An 18,826-nucleotide genomic window follows, 5' to 3' on the forward strand; every position below is an offset into this window, starting at 1 on the left:
TGTACACTCTTTTGACTGTAAAAAATGAGAAAACATGAAAAAGTAAGACAAATTTCATTTAGAAAGAGTGCTTGTCACGTATGATTCCTCCAATGCATGAGTGATGGGATCATGTGATTATTGAGGAGGATGTGAAATTTTTGAACTAGATTTATCTTCAATGAAAACATGACAGTGATGAGGAGCCTAGGGTGTTTCAATAGATTTATCATTGGAAGTGTAACTGACCTCAAGACAACGAGGACCTGAAATAACCATCATCTTGGGCTATAGTGCCTCGATAGCTTGATGGGTTTCTACTTCATAAGAGAGTATATCATCAAAGAGCAGTGGCTTAGAAAGGTCAACAACGAATGAACGAACATCATGAGAAAATGAAGGAGTAAATAGATCATGACAGCCACGATCATAAAATTTAATATGTTCATCGACATCCTCATGGTCTGAAAAATAATACAGAGGAGTTGATGAGAAACAAGAATTTCCACTCTCTTTGTTTATAAAAATAAAATATTATATATTGGGCTATTTCAAAAAGAAAGATATGTCCTATCCACAATGTAATGAAAAACTAACATCGGTTGTGTTCTGTGAATGATCGTAAGTATAAGAATTCGGGGATGGATTCTCTTAAGACAAATTAGAAATAGAAGAATAATAAAAGATGTCAGGAAACAGTGAATGAGGTGCAGACAGGAAGAGGTCATCCTTCACTACATGTTCTCCTTTAGATTCCCACACATAATCATCATAAATGACACCACAAGTTAGCTACTCAACAAAAACTTTGTCGACAACTTGATCCTCATGAAAAAATGTGTGGAGTCTGAAACGGGAAAAAACAACATAGTACAGTCTGGAGGATCAAAAATATGAGAGAACGGAGGTTGAGAAAATAAGCTCACGTGACAACCAATAGTCTTGCAACCCAAATTTTCATAGAAATCTAAAGCAGGTGGGGTGGTAGGATGTGACAATTCAACAAATGTGCCCGCACCTTCTCCCACCTCGCACTGCAGAGCTACATTTGCTTGATGAGAATTAGATGGACGATCACTTGTGAAAACAACCTTGTCCATCTTAGGTTTGGCGGCTCTAACACCGAGGTATGTTGGGAGGGGCTCGAATGATTCTAAGATATGCAGATTTTCATATATGTGAAGAAGATACTGAAATATTTCATTGATAAATTTCCAATCAATTTCATCTTCAGGAATTCGAAATTCAAGATTACGAAATAATTTGTGAAATTTCTCAACGGATTCATAAGGTGATTTTCGTAATTTCAATTTTTCTTTATTGATTTCTCTATGATTGTATCGATAGAAATCACATTACAACTCTCTAATCAATTGATCAAAAGAGTGAATAGATGTTGCGAGCAATGTGACACACCATTGTAGTGTGTGCCCTCGAAACGTGAATGTGAACAACGATCAGTCAATGCAATCCTCATGGATTTAATTTCTTTCATAGAAACCCATGAAGGAAACACTGTGACAAAGAAAATCCGCTCTGCCTTCACCATCATACAAGTTATGTGACAAGTCTTTCAAGACATCCTCCAACACTCCGAAATCATGTCCATGAGACAAACATGTTACATGTTTAATTGTGATGTTTGTCATGAGAGATGTGTAGGGATTCAAAACATAATTTTAGGACTCAACTTGTCATCTATCCCTCCTTCTAGTGCAAAAATTTTTGATGGTGGTAGACCTACCAACATGTCAAGGGATCTCCCCCGTAAGAAGTCCCAAGTAGACCTCAGACCATTTGGAGTAGGATTCCCAACAATGGGTAGTAAAGCTATGCCTTGACTATGATAGCATGCAAAGTTAAGTGTGATATCTTTATCGGAAGCAAGTGTGTGACCTTGTAATGATGCAAGTGAGATGCATGGGGGAATACAACTTAATGACATCACAAGCTAGAAAGAATAATAATCCACAATCCAAATTGACGAGTTAAACCAACAGCACGACTTCAACAAGATTCATACAATCATATACAAAATAGTTCATACATGAATGCGTAAGATAAAAAACATACATTGGTAAAGTAACCAGAATAGTGAAACTACAATAACAACACATGAATGGAGATGTGTTGGCTCTGTTATATATATATATATATATATATATATAGAGAGAGAGAGAGAGAGAGAGAGTGAAAGTTCCATTGACACATTCGCCATTGACAACCACTAGACCCAATATTGGAACTTTATAGTCAACACTCCCTACTCCTCCAAAGAGATGTACTCGCTCTGCACTATGGAGAAGGAAAGTCTCATCAAAATACTCTCCAAGCCTTCTCTAAGCAATGCCTAACCAAAAGCGTGGCTCCCAAAAATCTTGTTCTATGAGTTATGAGATTCTATATATAGAAAAGGGTTGGGTGACCCTTGACACTCCCCTTTGACTCTTGGAATACCCTAATGACTCTTCCACTTAATTACATATAACTCTTTACATTCCATGTGACTATTTTCATTCCACTAATGAAACTTGGAATTTCACTTACAATACATTTACAATAATACAATTTCCACATATACCCATGTGGGACAAAATAGGCTTGAGTCAGCCTAACAAGACAAATAACATCACTTGGGGTCTTGAGGAAAGACCAACTCGATAACCTCCTCGCAGTGATCTTCGGTGAAGAACTAATAGCAAGCTTGGTATTCCTCTATTGTTCTCTCATACTGTTTGATGGCATATTTCTCGAAGGAGACCCTTGCCTCCAGGGATTTTGGGTGTATGGTTTAGAAACCTCTCTCCAGCGCATCTTTAAATATGCACATCATTGTCCTGAGTGTGGTTGGAGCACTGGTTTACCTTTGAATTTTCTTTGTGATGATCTATAGGACATTGTTGGTGGCTATGTGCATCAAGTTCTCTATGTACTTATCGACATCCAACATGACTTGGTTCTTCCTTAGGGGTTGTGTGAGGGTTTTGATGCAAGGGATCTTGTGCGTTTGTACAATCGACAATGTAAAATTTGAAATGGAAACTATAAACTCAAAACAGGAACTCTGGCCAAAAACCAAAAAAAAACTTCAAAAACTGTGCTAAAAACAAAAAGTGTGTATATTGGAATGATGGTTTTTTTTTAGGGTCAATTTTGAACATGTTTTAAAAATGGCAGTGAAAACGAAATTTTCTTGCAAAAAACACCTTGAAAACGAAAAAGTGATGATACTAGAATGATGAATTATTTTTAGGGTCAATTTTCAACATTTTAAAAAAATGCTAGTAAAACCGATTTTTTATGGGCCAAAAAAAGTTGTTTACGAGGAAAAAAACACACTATGTTTTTGGTAGAATGACATTTTTCTTTCCTACGGTATAAATTCAACATGTTTTCAACCATAACATGCTAGATACAAAAGAAATTGTAATTTTTTCAACCATAAAATTAAAAAACCATTACATTATGAATAAATTACATGACTAAATGAATTCAAATGTCATTATTTGTATACTGAATGAAACATACATTATATCTCTAATTTAATGTTGCATTGTAGATATTCTAAACAATAAAAATTATCATAATTAAGACATATAATCCAACAACATAAAATGACAAATAACTTCTCATTTAACACCATATGGAAATCAAAAATTTTATTTCAAGATACGATGCAAACATAAATTATATAAATTGTCTTAAACAATTATTCAAAATCACTCATTTTCTTACACACCATCAGAATTTACATCTTTAGATGAGTTATTGGATGCAGACGAAAATGTTCCATATTCTTCTCTTTCATCAACTAGTGCCCCATCTGAGTCCACATGCATGCCCACCATTTTAGGTTTCAAAATTCTTCTAGATCTACGACTGGTTTCAGTAGACTCACATCTCAACATTGTTCCTTCTAGTAACAACCTTTTCAGAATCTCTATTGTCTTGAAGCGAAGAGTTCCTCTCTTTGTTAAATTGAAGTCATAAACAAGTATGTCAACATCCTCCAATTTTAATACGTTTGTGCGGCGACGATTTATATGTGTACCCTTTCTTTTTCTCTTTCCGCCATTTTTTTGTCAACTACCATCTCTGGCTTATACACACCATTGAATGGGTGTGTATTTGTGGCATACAAATGTACTTCAACACTTGTAACATCCTCATTTTCTGTAAATACCTTTATAACTTTAGCAACCCAGAATGGATAGCCATTGGGATCTCCATCTGCTAGCACTGCGATCATGCAACCCTCCTTAATATCCTGTACTGAACCCCTATAAAGGTCTTCCATGGCTTCACGTTGTGCACGAGATCCTCTAGAACCACAATACATCTCTCTTTCCTTTGCCTATGAAGAATTAATAATACCTTGATATTGTTGTTGTTCAACAATGTTTATTTCCTCATGTTCATTCGACACATTTTGTGGCCAAATAAATGGATTTTTCAAAGGTATATCTTCATTTTTTGTTGTTTAAATGATATCACTTTTATTATTGAAAAATGAATCCCACCAAATTAAATCGGCAATGTCAAAGTACTCATATGTATATCTAATACATTTTTTTATTTCTTCTAGGCAATCAGAATAATTTATATCTCTATTCTCTCTGCGTGCATTATGAACTTCACCAACTGATTGTAATAACAATATTTTTCATGAAAATATTGGATGATCTGGAATGAACTTCAAAAATTCCAAACCTGATGATGGTGCCCATTCTGCATTAGTTGAATACTTCTTGCCCCAATTAGTGTTTTCCCATCAATTGTTTTGATACGAAATTGATGTTGGAAGCTAATGTCATTAAATTGTTCAGTGCATTTCCCCTCACCATGTGATCCTAGAATAAACCTTCGCATGTCAACAGTTTCTTCCAACACATCAAAAGTAGGCTCTGGCATGTATGATTTCTTAATACATTGAATTAATGATGGCAAGCTCCCAACTCCTTCCTCCTCAATGTGACTGAAAAACGACTGAACATCTGATCAATATGGTCATGAGTGTGCCCAACAAGAAGGAAACCAACCTTTACCTTCTAAAAAATTCTCAATTCAACAAGCATGTTTAGATATACAAAAACAACCTGATTTTTGTTTTCACGACAATTTTTGTCCAATTGTAGATACAAAACTTCAGGAAGATTACCAGACCAATGAGAAAGCACATCATGAATTATGTTTATGGTTAGATTTTCATCATTATGAATATTTGGAGCTGTGAAGTACACCCTTGGCAACATTTTCCCATTGAAGACCATACAACCAACCAAGTGATATTGAATAAAAGTTTCCTCCTATCAATTTTTGGGTGTGCGAACAAAATGTGGTAAACTGTTTTCTTCTGGTCAATACCATCAATTATCAAACCCAAATATTTATTCAGATTATCATAAAACTTCTTTCGATTCTTGTACAACTTTTTCCTTTCACTTGTTTGTTGTTTGCGGTGCTCCTAAAGTTCTTTGACAATTGAATCTACACAACATAAAAGAAAGCCATTAAGAATTATGTTTTCATTTTTGATGACTATACGATTTTAAAAGTCAAAGTTATGAATGCTTACCTCTTTTTGACCCTTCACATTTGTCCCTTTTTTATTTAAGAGAAGCACATGTATTGCAAATCCCCATCCTTGTCTTCTTAGGAATACGAACATTGTTGAATTATTTCTTCCATACCTTCACAAATATTGATATGTAATAAGCCGGCCATGTCCCTTAGCACCTTCTGCATATTCTTTGTATAAGTTGTAGATTTCTCGTCTTGAAAAATTATCTGGAATATGTATTGTCTCTCTATTTGGCATACACTCTCCATGCTTTGAAAATAAATCTTTCATCCATGACATTGAAATATTTGATAATGGCCCAAACTATCTTTTATGACGTACTTCTGAATAAAATGTGGGATCCTTTTCCAAATTTTCTTGAATTCTCAAGAGACAAAAATTCCCAATTGAATGAAACATTTGGAAATATTTTCTACAGATAAATAAAGACCCAATATGATAATCATAACCTGACAATGTAGATTGCATGCACCCAACTAAATATAAATTTTGCATGCTTTTATTCATTGGCAAATATCTCTTCCTGATCTCTAATGCAAATTTGAAATCCATATGTTTCAAGAAATCGTTTTTACAACATTCACTTGAAATTAGAGCGCTGATATAAATTCTTCTCGTTAGATATTCTGCTCTACCCCTTTTATAACTAGAACATCTTGCATTGATACAAAAAGGTCTGCTCCTAATCCTCGATACTATATTTCTTGGCAACATCTCCATCATTGGATCATCATTTGTATAAGGATTTTCATCATCATTAAGAGGAATGTTACCCACACTATTTGTTAGGTTCCTATACTAATAGGTGTCATATTTCATGATTAACTATGGAAGTGCCAAATATGATCATCCTTTCCATGCTGCAAAGATTCCATTTTTCAAAAAACCAAAGAATTTAAAAAATGTAAAGAGGGTATGCCCTAAAATAAAAATCAAAGGGCAAAGAGAATGAATTGGTCAAGAAAGAAAAAAAATGAACCCCAAAGAAAAGACCAGGAAAGTGTGCTAGTCAAAATGCCACTACTATCCTATTTTTTGCAAACAAGTTCAAATTATGCAATCAGTGACTTCTGTCACACTTGATGGATGGCCAAATAGCTCAATCTTGGCCTCTCCATGTTTAAATTTCTTGTTTTAGCATTAGAGAATAAGGTTTGTCCAAACAGTTCAAGCTTGGCAGATCATTAGTTAGGTAGAGAAGCAAGGGAGCTCAACAGCTAAATCTGAGCCCCTGGAAGAAATAAGGGCAGACTTAGATAGGAGTACAGCTAAAAGAAAACAAGAGAGAAATGGTTTGCTAGCTCAAATGCACCCAAGGAGAAAGAAGAAAAAATGTTAGGTGTATTAGGCTAGGTAGGCAGTTGGATGTTGCCGAAGCAAGTTCATGAACAATTTTGTCTTTTTTAGGATCTATCTCATGGCTAGTGTAGCTACCATGGAAAAGTGACTTCAAAACATCTGGAGCATGACTAATTTCCCTTCTCATTTCCCCAAAAAATCACTTACTAACCTCCCCACAAGGACACTGAGATCAGCTCAGTGCACCTAGTTCACTTCATTTTATAGCAAAGACCAAGTGAAATTCGGGTTTTACTTAAGAGAAAAAAGCCACATTTCTTATGTAAAAATCTTTTTCTTCCTTTATACTAAGTTCTCCAAGTTCACCACCTGGATCCCTTTTATTCCCTAAGCCTAATTTTACCTTCAAACTTAGTGTTTTGTGTAAATCTACCTTTCATATTAAACATCCCTTTCATATTGACATTCTAACTCTATTATATAGCTCCCATATAAAGTTTTCCTTGCCCATACTATGTAAATACATAAAAAAATCCCAAAACCTTAAATATCCCACTCCCAGCTACACTACAGGCCATATGTTATAATCCAATCTGAGTCAAAAGGCGTATGTGAAACCCTTTGAATAATCCATGGTCCGCTGCTTAAAAGGAATTAATCGACATTTGGTTGGTTAATTAACTTAACCCGCCCGACAACCCATAACAAATACACCCAAAAAACATTGAAAAGCGCTCAAATATTATGGCGGGTCCCATAGTATAGCCTTCCGCCTATTTTACATGCCACCAACCATTGGATCCGATCCCCCAAATTGGAAGGTCCACATGCATATCGCAAGCCTTTATATGCCGAACGATAGTGTCCAGGGGATGGGTGGTATTTCCGCCGTACCGAGGACACACGGCAGGCGCTCGGGGTGATAGCTGGCCCCCCCTCCAATACCACTATGGCCCAAAAGCGGTGCGGGGGCCAAACCGCTTACCGCCTATGCCCCCTCTCCACTGACGTCACTCTCTCGTTACCCTCTCATCATTCGACACGTCACCCACCACCCCGCCTCCGCATCATCCGTCGTGTCTGCCACGTCACTGCCAAGTCGGCCTCTGTACCCCTGCTATATGACAAAATCATTACATCATGCTAAAGTCACCTAACCAAAGCATGCTAAAACCCGCTAAAACCAATTTTTTTTCAAATTGACGTGAAAAGGTCATTTTCGTCCATTTGTGTTGGTTTGTTCTATGTGATGCATTCATGCAATTTTCAACCAAAATAGTTGTTTAACTTCATAGTCTGCCACCTAGCTAAATCCAACCCGCAAACAAGTCTTCAAGCTCAACCCACCACCTGCATTTTGCACAGAGTGCCCATTAAAGCAGATATTTACTCAATTTCTTCCGAACCCTGTGTATTTCCGCTTTTTCTCTGAGTTAAAACTGTGAAACCAAAAATTGTACAAATCCAGTTGACAACTCTTGAGAAATATACCATAACTATCCTCGTTTTTCACATTATTTCCACAAAACAACTTGTTCTATCCATTTTTCGCAGAAAACCAGAGTTCCATAACTAAAAACATAGTGCTGCCCCCGAACCTCTACATTTTAACCTCTATTCCGCCCATTTTTGCCGAGAAATTCCTTAGAATGTGACTCCTCTCCAAATTTACAGGTTTAGCTAAAGTTCAAGCTCATCTCGGCCTACAATTCTCCTAGGAAGAACCCAAAAGCACTGTTTTACCTACTATTGCTATGGAAACCAAAATTTCAAATTAAATAATCATAGAGGATCGAAAAATGGAGGATCTAGTGGCCCTCAATGTTGCCCCCTTGAATGCACCACACAAGGAGATGGAATGGTTGCCCTTAGCTGATAGGGACTTCCAAATACAAGACTTAATGGGTATCAAAGACCATCTGCAAACATTTTCTAAAATTAGAAACAACTACCTAAAAAAGACTGATCTCTATGGCATATGGGAGTCCAATCTGCCCATATATTATCTTCCATCAGTTAATGTATTTCCAGATATAATACGCTTGTGTTGTGCTAACTATGAGCCTACTCAAAGAGCAGTCATGTCCCCAAATGGCATTGTCCTATTCTATATCACTCCTGACTCAATCAATGAGATGTTGCATTTCAAGCCTAATCAGCCTCTGGCTCCTCTGTCTATGAAATATTTGCTGGATGAAGGCTCCAAACTATCCTCTGCAGAAATAGGCCGAATTTCCAAGTTATTCATGAGCCCAGACTCCCAGCCCAGAGACTCACCTCCTTTTCACCAGGTCTATTTCAATGAAGTTGGGAGAACTGTTATTGACATGATATCCTATGTCCTGGGTTTTAGAACAAGTGAGTATGTTGATGAAACCATTCTAGCTCTGATGTATATATTTATTCCAGGACACCCTCCTGCCATCAAGTTTGACTTTTCTACCTTCATTAGCAACAAAATCCATGAACAATTCATGAGCCTAAATAGAGAAGGGGTTTTCAAGTATACATCATATATATATCATCTATTCTTATACTATCAAACAGATAGTTTTCAGTTCCCTGTCAAGAAATTGGATGCAAAAGGAGAAAGGAGATCTGTCATATTTTGGACCCCAGTCTTCCATATAGTCCATAATTCTCCTTATACTTATTGTGAGTTCATTGATCTATTCATATATCCAGTCTCATCTCTGTTGATGAGAAGTCCCCCTCCCAGACTCTCAGTTGAAATGCAGAAAATCTTGCAGCTGTCCAAAAGCTATAAAATAGGTGACTGGTACTTTTACCAGAATCACACAGAGATCAGGATTTATGGCTATGAATTTTTCCCCTACAAGCTGCCAAAGTATGTACCAATGATACTGTTTGCCATTGAAAACTTTAGGCAATTTATTAGCTCATATTTGACACATTTTTGTGCTGCCAAGAAAAATGATCAACTGAAGCTAAGAAACCAACTAGGCCCCCTCATTATTCACAAAAAGGAAGGGTGTAAAGATGTTGAAAAGATATTAGGTGAGCAGCTCAAACTAAAAAGGAGTTTTTGGTGGGTACCCTATGACCCAAATGGATTCATCCATGATAGAAAGATAAAATATAGGCTATCAGGCTATGATCATTGTAGAATCCCTGATTTAGAACAGTATGCTAATAAAGATGAATGGATAGAGGGCACATTGGTAGAACAGATTACTGAGGAAGAGAAAATGGAGCAGGCAATGAAAAACCTTGAAAAAACTCTTGACCTAGACTCTTTTGGACAAGTCTCTTTCAAATTGCCTCAACACATTGGAGCGGGCACATCATCTGCTACAACTTCACAACAACCTGTCCAAGAAAGTACTCCACCTGCAGGGAAATCCACAGGCAAAGAAGTGATGCACTCAGAGCAACAAGAAATGACAGATCAGTCAACATCATCACAGCAGCAAGGCCAAGGGCAAATTCCTCCTACCCAGACCAATGCACCAGAGATACCAGCATTGCAGACTCCTCTCAATGAGGAGAAGGGCAGAAAAAGGGATCGGGAAGAGGCCACACCCATAAGTGGGCCAACAGAACAGCCAGAAACAAAGAAACAAAGAGTGGATCCTCTACCTGAAGAGGAAGTTATAGAGGAGATCATTGAAAGTCCGAGAAGTGAAAGGGCAGCGAGCCCACTAACTTCCCCAATGATAGAATCACCTACTAGTTCTCATGGACAGGAGTTGGGAAAACAGCCTAGTATAGAAATTTCATCAGCACGACCACAAATAAAACAAAGTTTTGATATTAAGAGGCCATTCATGGACATCAAAGAACAAAATAAGCCAATCAGAATGCAACTTTACGATTAGTTTCCCAAAATGACTCCTACCAAACAGTAGAGATTGATGTCTGCATATGATATCAAGGAAGGAAAAATGATCTTGAGTCATTTCAAGCCCAAAGTGCAATAGCCACAGTCAGCTGCTGATTATATTAGAACAAATCTGGAGGCTCTTGCCAAAGACATTCACCCTTTGGACCAGGTTGAGTTGCACAAGAAAACTAGTGAAATGGTCTATTCCAATTTGGCAGACACAGCCATACAAGCTCAACAATTGCAGAATTCACTAAACAACACATCTACCCAATTAGAGTTGGAAAAGGCATCCTCTCTGGCCAAGGAAAACAGGATAAAGTCCTTGGAAGAAATCATCATCGAGCTGGGACATAATCCCAAGGATCCTAAAGCAATAAAAGCACTAATGAAGAAAAAGGAGGATGACATAGCTGCCCTCAAGAAGCAGTTAAAACTGCCAGTTACTATGCATCCGTAGACCACAAAGATAGTGAAAGAAAAAGAAGAAGAAGACATGATGGAGTTGTTAATAAAAATGAATCAAAGGCTAAGTGAAACAGAGCAGGCTTTGGAGAAAGCATTGCAGGAAAAACAGGGAGAGTTGGCCTCTCAACCATCTCAAATAGCCCCAATAGCTACAACTGCTCCTCCTACAGCAACAACAACAGTCCCTCCCACTGCCCCAGCATCGACAACAGGTACATCAGTCATAGATACTTCAGCAGCAGCAACAACAATAGTACCAGATACCAGCATGAGCATGGAAGAGATGATGAAGGAAATAAAAGAATTAGAACTCCAAATGGTAGAGCTAAAGGAAGCCAAAGAAAAACTGGCCAAGTTAGAGGTAAGCTATGATAAATCTAAAATAACTGTGGCTGAAAAAACAAGAGAGGTAAAGGCCTTGGAAAATAAGGTAAAATCCTTGGAGAAAGATCTTACTCTTCATAAACCTCTGTCAGAAATCAAAACAATTTTGTGGACTAAAATTGGCCAGTCCATCACTGATCAATGGAGATCAATACAGACTATCCATGAGAAAATTGAATTGATAGAAATAGCCCAAGTGGAGATTCAAAAGGCCAGAGCATTATTGAGAAACATGCCCGAACAGGCCAATAGACTAATTCATTTTTTGAATACTCATACCAGAGAACAACTAGCAGCTTTAGATATCAGGGACAGAATAGGTACCATTTTGACAGTTAAAAAGGTGCTGACTATGAAGAATTTTATACAAAATCTGGAGAGAAAGTGTCAAGAAATGCAGATAGAAATAAATGCTTTTACAGAAAAGTTTACAATCTTGCAGCAAAAGGGTCTACCCAGTTTGTTAACCAACAATCAGAGGCTGTTGACACATGAACAATATGCTCACATGGTGAATACATATGTTACCAATCAGATCACAGCATCATCAAGCACTTCAGAGGACATAGTACCTCCCTCTGGACAAATCTTATATGACAAGTTGGAAAATCTGTTCTATATTGAGCATGAAATAACACATCTTTTTGAAGTAAAACCCAATTTATATAGGTATACTGAAGCTGATGAAATATTGATAAAACTACAAAGACATCAGTTGCCAACAGACCAATGGTGGCAGAGCATGTTAGAGATTTTACCAATGTAGTTTTAGTTCTCTTTTTGATCATTTGCATTGAATCAAATTCAATGCACATGCCACCTATCATAAAAATGAAAATAACAGAGGAAGGAATTCAGGCCAAAATGCATTAAAGCAGAATCAGGCACAGATGAAAGGGCCGGGACAGCAACACAGGAACATGAAATAAAGAGACAGCGACCAGCCGACTTGTTGAGTTAAAAAGTCAAATATATCAGACCACCCAAGGAAGCCAGTACAACGGAAATTACTCCTACATTCATTGCGCTCTGTTTTCAATGGCATTTACTTCCTTTGAAGAAGTAGATGGATAAAGTTAGTGCTTGATATTTTCTCTATGAGATATTTTGTAACTCTTTTTGTATAAATACCTCCCTTAGAGATGTATTGTGGGTTGGTGAATATCATTCTGGACCTGTGCTGTAAATTTGAGAATTCTTCTAAATAAAGATTGCTGGAATGCTTTGCTGATGAACTCTCTGGTTATGGAATTGATGGCAGAAGCCCATGTTGTAGAATTCTTGGATTATCTCATGGATCAATAAGTCTTTTAACTATTGTTTTACTATTTCTGAGTTTTATATATCATCTAAGTATCACGTTCTAAATTGCAGGAAAAAAGAATAGCCCAGAATTTATTTTGTTGTACTCTGTGTTCAATTCCTCTCATTCTTATGTTTTCTTTAGGACTAGCATAGGTAGGAATTATTGACTGCTCTTGTCTCCCTAGTTCTTACACTCTAAATATAATTAAGGAATTCTTAACAGCTTCTTGGTAATATCTATCCATTTTCCCTTTATTAGCATAATGAAAGATCCTTGATTGCCTTTCATTCCTTGACTCCATTTCATCTTATTCCAGCTTCAATATTGTTCCATGTTTAATTATCTTGCTCTGTAGTTCCTCCTTTTGCCAAAGAAACCATACTAGAAGTTTATTTTCATTTGACTCCATTAACCTAATGGTCTGAACTTCTCATACTTTGCAACCTTGTTCTATTGAATGTCACCATCCAAAATCAAACAAATAAACGCTTGTGCTTCATAGCTAGCCTGACATATAGCAAAATAAATCTAAATCACAAGGAGAGAGCCCTCTCTGGTTGCAGATTGGCTAGAATCTGCAGCTAAAAGGGTGGTTAGTGGTTACCTCAGCCGTATTCCCTTTTCCCACTGCTTTTGGGGAACAACCTGAGTGATAACACTATGATCAACTGTGCTTTTCAAATACCGACTTGGAGGATATTCTTCATCTTCCCCTTCTTTAGTGCTACTATCATAGTCCTTATAATTCCAAATGAATGGAAAATTTGACTCGATGTTTATTGGATTTCTTCCTCATGTGCATTGTCAGTGCTGCTCTCATAGTCCATAGAATTAGGACTACGTCAAAAATGTGATTGTTTACATACTGAAAATGCCACATCCCATCCTTTATAGTTGCTACCTTTATAGTCATTAGAATTAGGACACAGTGCATCATCCTGTCCTTCATCACTGCTGCTCTCATAGTCCTTAGAATTAGGACTAAGAGAACACCATGACACTCCATTCTTTTGAAATTCATCATCACGCTTTTCATCGCTGCTGCTCTCATAGTCCTTAGAATTAGGACTAAGAGGAAACCATGACACTCCATTCTTTTGAAATTCATCATCACGCTCTTCATCACTATTGCTTTCTAGCCCTTAGAATCGGGACTAAGTGGACACCATGACACTCCATTCTTTTGAAATTTGTCATCATTCTCTTTAGCACTGCTGGTCTCATAGTCCATTGGATTAGGACTAAGAGGACACCGTGACACTCCATTCTTTTGAAATTTTTCATCATGCTCTTCATCACTGGTGCTCTCATAGTCCTTAGAATTAGGACTAAGAGGACACAGTGACACTCCATTCTTTCAAAATTCATGATCACGCTCTTCATCACTGTTGCTCTCATAGTCCTTAGAATTAGGACTAAGTGGACACCATGACACTCCATTATTTTGAACTTCGTCATCATGCTCTTCATCATTGTTTCTCTCATAGTCCTTAGAATTAGGACTAAGTGGACATCGTGACACTCCATTCTTTTGAAATTTGTCATCATGCTCTTCAGCACTGCTGCTCTCATAGTCCTCAGAATTAAGACTAAGTGGACACTGTGACACTCCATTCTTTTGAACTTCATCATCATGCTCTCCATCACTGCTGGTCTCATAGTCCTTAAAATTAGGACTAAGTGGACATCGTGACACTCCATTCTTTTGAAATTCATCATCATTATCTTCATCACTGTTGCTCTCATAGTCCATAGGATTAGGACTAAGTGGACACCATGACACTCCATTCTTTTAAAATTCGTCATCATGCTTTTCATCACTGCTTCTCTCATAGTCCTTAGAATTAGGACTAATTGGAATATGTGACTCTTTATTTATTTCAAATTCTCCATCCCCTCTTTCATCAGTGCTACCCTCATAGTCCTTAGGATTAGGACTAAGTGGAAGAATTGACTTTCTATTCATAGTGGAATAATTCTCGTTATATTCATCAATATAAATAAAGTTGTTACGCGATGAAGATGTTGATGTTGCACAAAGAGAAACTTCACTATCAGGTGAATCCATCCCTTTCAAATAGAAGAGGGTGAATGATACAAATGAAAAGTCTCATAACTAGCATTTGCACCAAATGTTGCAAAGGAAACGCCGTAAGGCATAAATTGAGGAACAATTCCGACATGGGAATGGGAAAATGTACATAAGATGCAGATATGTAGCATAAATGAGATTCTAAAGATGTATAAATTGAAGTTTATTTAGGGTGCTTAAGTCTAATTTTTTTTTAATTATTGAATTAATATTGCATATAAATCTCATAAAATTCAACCAACTTATAATTGAGGGCTCTAATCTCTAAGTTTGACTTTGGGTCATTAACATGGTAATGCAATGTCTCAACCACTAAACCACATAACAACAAACAAAAGACTACAAAATGTTACGATCATTACTATAGTAAACCCAATGACTCTACACACAATAATTTATTCTTTACTCGAAGAGAATATTGCTTAACCATATCCACAAAAAGATTGCAAGGTGGAAAGCATTATGCAGAACAGAATCTCTGTTATTATAACTTGTAAGTTGTAGCATTGTTCCAACCAATAAACTATCTTCACATTTTGGAAGATCAAATGGAAATAAGTTTTGAAGAATTCAATAAAAAACGTCCAAGATCATTGGATCACATGATTAATGGTACCCTGTCCTATGAATCTAATATTTTTATGCACTTACAATTAAGGGAGAAAACAAGGTCCAAACAATGTATACCAAAGGGACCAATAAATAGTATATTTGCTAATCCTTGCTAGGATCAGAAAAAACAACATTACTTCTCCTTAAATCCTTCACAATCAAATTATACAATTGTTGTACAACACAAGGCCCATGTTGTTGTCAATAGTTCTGATTGAGAATGCGACCAGATTCCTTCAATCTCATACAGTGATTAATGCACCAATTATACAATTGTTGTACAACACAAGGCTCATGTTGTTGTCAATCAAGCAATAGTTCTGATCGAGAATGCGCCAGATTCCTTCAATCTCATATAGTGATTAATGCACCAAACACAGATGTACTAGTTGCAACGACTTTTATATCATTTTGTTGATGTTGTCATGTCAAAATCAATGTGATACAATTAAGTCACCTTTAAGAAGAACCTCATTGCAATTTCTATACAAGGATGTTTGTCTTATCATTACTCGTTCTAATTTCACCTCTTTTATTGTCAGACTTCACGAATTAGCCTCCAAATGCTTGCTTCATCCACATACCAGTGAATTACCTTTTATAAATATTTTGTTTGAGCATTGGAACTCAATAACATTTACAAAATTATAAAAAGTTTATCTCCAATCAATTTCTTTTCTTTTCTTTTTCTTTTTCTGATTTCCACTTATTATTGTTATATAAATATCTAAACTCATTTTATAATACTTTAAAAATAGAAATTTTCAGATATTATAATCCCTAAATCCTTTCTTCCCATTCTTAATGACTTTTGCAATTGGAAATAGGGCTTTGCAATTAGGTTCCCTCTGCATTAAACTCTGCAACTGACCCACCACGGTTAGAGTCCTTGGAGGGGTTTTATTCTCTTGAACAAAAGTCAAGTGACAAGAAAGAGTCTGGGCTCCCGGCTCTACGCCGGGCCTGTACATTATTACTGGAATCTCTTGTACCTGTTTTGGCAGATCCTATTTTGGGTGTTGAACATCCAGTTCTGCCCTTAAATATAAAGGAGCAAGCCAAAAGTATTGCACATGAATGGAAGTCGAAGATAAACCTTGAAGGAGATGTTGCCAATGGCAATTCGTTGGAGGCCCAGGCCTTCTTGCAACTTCTAGCTACTTTTGGAATTGCGTCAGAGTTTGATAAAGATGACTTGTGCAAGCTTGTTCTTGCATTTGCACGGTGCAGGCAGACACCTGAACTCTGTCGTTCCCTTGGACTTGAATAAAAAATGCCAGGTTGGTTGGTTGGTGTTCTGTAATGTTAGCCTCAGTGGCTAGGCTGGCAAAATTTCCATCCATTTTGGTAGATAGGCTTTTTGTTGTTTTTCTGGCATTCATGGCTAGCTTGGTTTTTTTGAGGGACTGGTGGATTTTATCAGTATACTTGGTTGTGGCTGATTGAGTTGAAGATAAATTTTGGTAATCCTGGCTGTAGTAAACCTTCCCAACGTTTTTTGTTTAGTCCAGTGAACGGGTTTCTAAGTTGACGGGGTTGGTAGTCTTTTCTTTAGATCTCAACATTTCATATGCAAGGCAGATACTGAGTGGCCTCTACTAGGTAGACATCGTTTTATGAGGTAGAAAGTTGTATGTAAGTTATTTTGTTGATATTAATAAAGGCACCTGAAGATGATCAACTATGGTAAAGTGTCATAAGGCCTTTCATGAGTGGGGAACTGTTTACTTACGAAAATGGTCTCAAGCTGGCATATCTGTTATCTTTATTGACAAATCCGTTGAAGTTGTCTGTATTGTTTTTTTCTTTCACAGTAAACTATCTTTTGGTATTTCAAATGTTTGTGACATATTCAGATTAGCTGAAAATTTTGTGACAATTTCATGCAGATGTTGTAGAAACCCTGGTCAATAGTGGAAAACAAATTGAGGCAGTCAACTTTGCTCATGCATTTGGGCTGACAGAGAAGTTTGCACCTATCCCTTTGTTGAAAACAAATTGAGGCAGTCAACTTTGCTCATGCATTTGGGCTGACAGAGAAGTTTGCACCTGTTCCTTTGTTGAAGGAATATCTGAAAGATGCTAAGAAAGCTTCTCAGGCAAGTTTAAAAAGCGGGAATAACTCTACTGTTGCACAAGTACGATTGTATTACTGTTATACAAAATGTCTTGTTATGTGATGATCATTTTGGCTTAGTATTTTTGGTTATATCGGAAGTTCCTTTTTTGACCAATATTTTTATTTGCTGCTACAGAATGAAGTAAATACAAAAGAACTTTCTGCTTACAGAGCTGTTATAAAGTGCATTGAGGAGCACAAACTTGAATCGCAGTTCTCACCAGATCCTCTTCAAAAGCGTGTAGCTCAGCTAGAGAAAGCTAAGGCTGACAGAAAAAGGTCTGCAGGTGCTATTAAGTCTCAACCTAAGTGTCCTTGTGCTAATGGAGGAAATGCTGGTGTATATATGCCTCCGTTAAGTGCAGATGAAAGAACTCCGACTCTTTATGCTTCTTCCAATGGTGCAGACAGAAGCTTTTATAGGTCTTTGGATAGAGTACAATATTCTGGTGCAGCTCCAGGTGTTACATCCTACAACCTACAGGGCCAAAATGCATATGACAGATCAAACCAAGGATTATATGGAGCAGGCTATGGTGTTGGAAATAGGACTCCAGTCTTGCTCCCAAGGCCATATATGTATCCATCAGAGAACATGGGGCCTTCGTTGTTGGGTTCCGATTCTTACAATTCCTCTACTAATTACAGCAACCATCACTTTGGCAGTAGACTGCCTGCCCCTCCTCCAGCTTATCAGTCTTCTTTTATACATTAGGTAGGTACGGTGCTTATCTTACCGTGGTCAAGCAAGTTCTGATCTTATCAGGCCCCATAAAACCTTTTCTATTGGATGTGGCTAGTAGTAAGCGCTTAGCTTTGAAGAGGTTTTTTGACTTTGTTTCTGTAAATCTAAAAGATTGGAAAATTTCATTTGGCAGCTTTTCACAATTTTCAGTGGTGTTTTCTTCTATTAAGGAATCTTCTATTAAGGAATTTTATTTTTGTATGGTATTGAGTGCTTCATCACTTTCCCAGGTTACTATATACTGTAGTGTTTACAGTTCAAAGATAATTCTATGCATAATTTTGGTATTTTTTTATTTGTTTGACAAATCAGAGAGGATCAATCTGTCTCTTTGTGGAAGATTAAAATTTGGTGAATAATATATCATTTGTGATCTTGTTCGGAGCTCATAACACAA

General features: G+C 37.0%; 1 protein-coding gene across 1 annotated transcript; it reads left to right on the plus strand.

Moving 5' to 3' along the window:
- The first annotated feature begins 17,729 nt into the window (after positions 1 to 17,729).
- Positions 17,730 to 18,399, plus strand: LOC149256212 (FRIGIDA-like protein 4b). The gene is made up of 2 exons (XM_089455266.1): positions 17,730 to 17,741; positions 17,821 to 18,399. Exons 1-2 carry the CDS (start codon positions 17,730 to 17,732, stop codon positions 18,397 to 18,399), a joined length of 591 nt encoding a protein of 196 aa, XP_089311392.1.
- Positions 18,400 to 18,826: the final 427 nt, after the last annotated feature.

Source organism: Pinus tabuliformis, chromosome 7 (assembly GCF_031772625.1).
Source record: "Pinus tabuliformis cultivar Carrire ecotype Pingquan chromosome 7, CPIR1, whole genome shotgun sequence".
In the NCBI taxonomy this organism is placed as follows: domain Eukaryota; kingdom Viridiplantae; phylum Streptophyta; class Pinopsida; order Pinales; family Pinaceae; genus Pinus; species Pinus tabuliformis.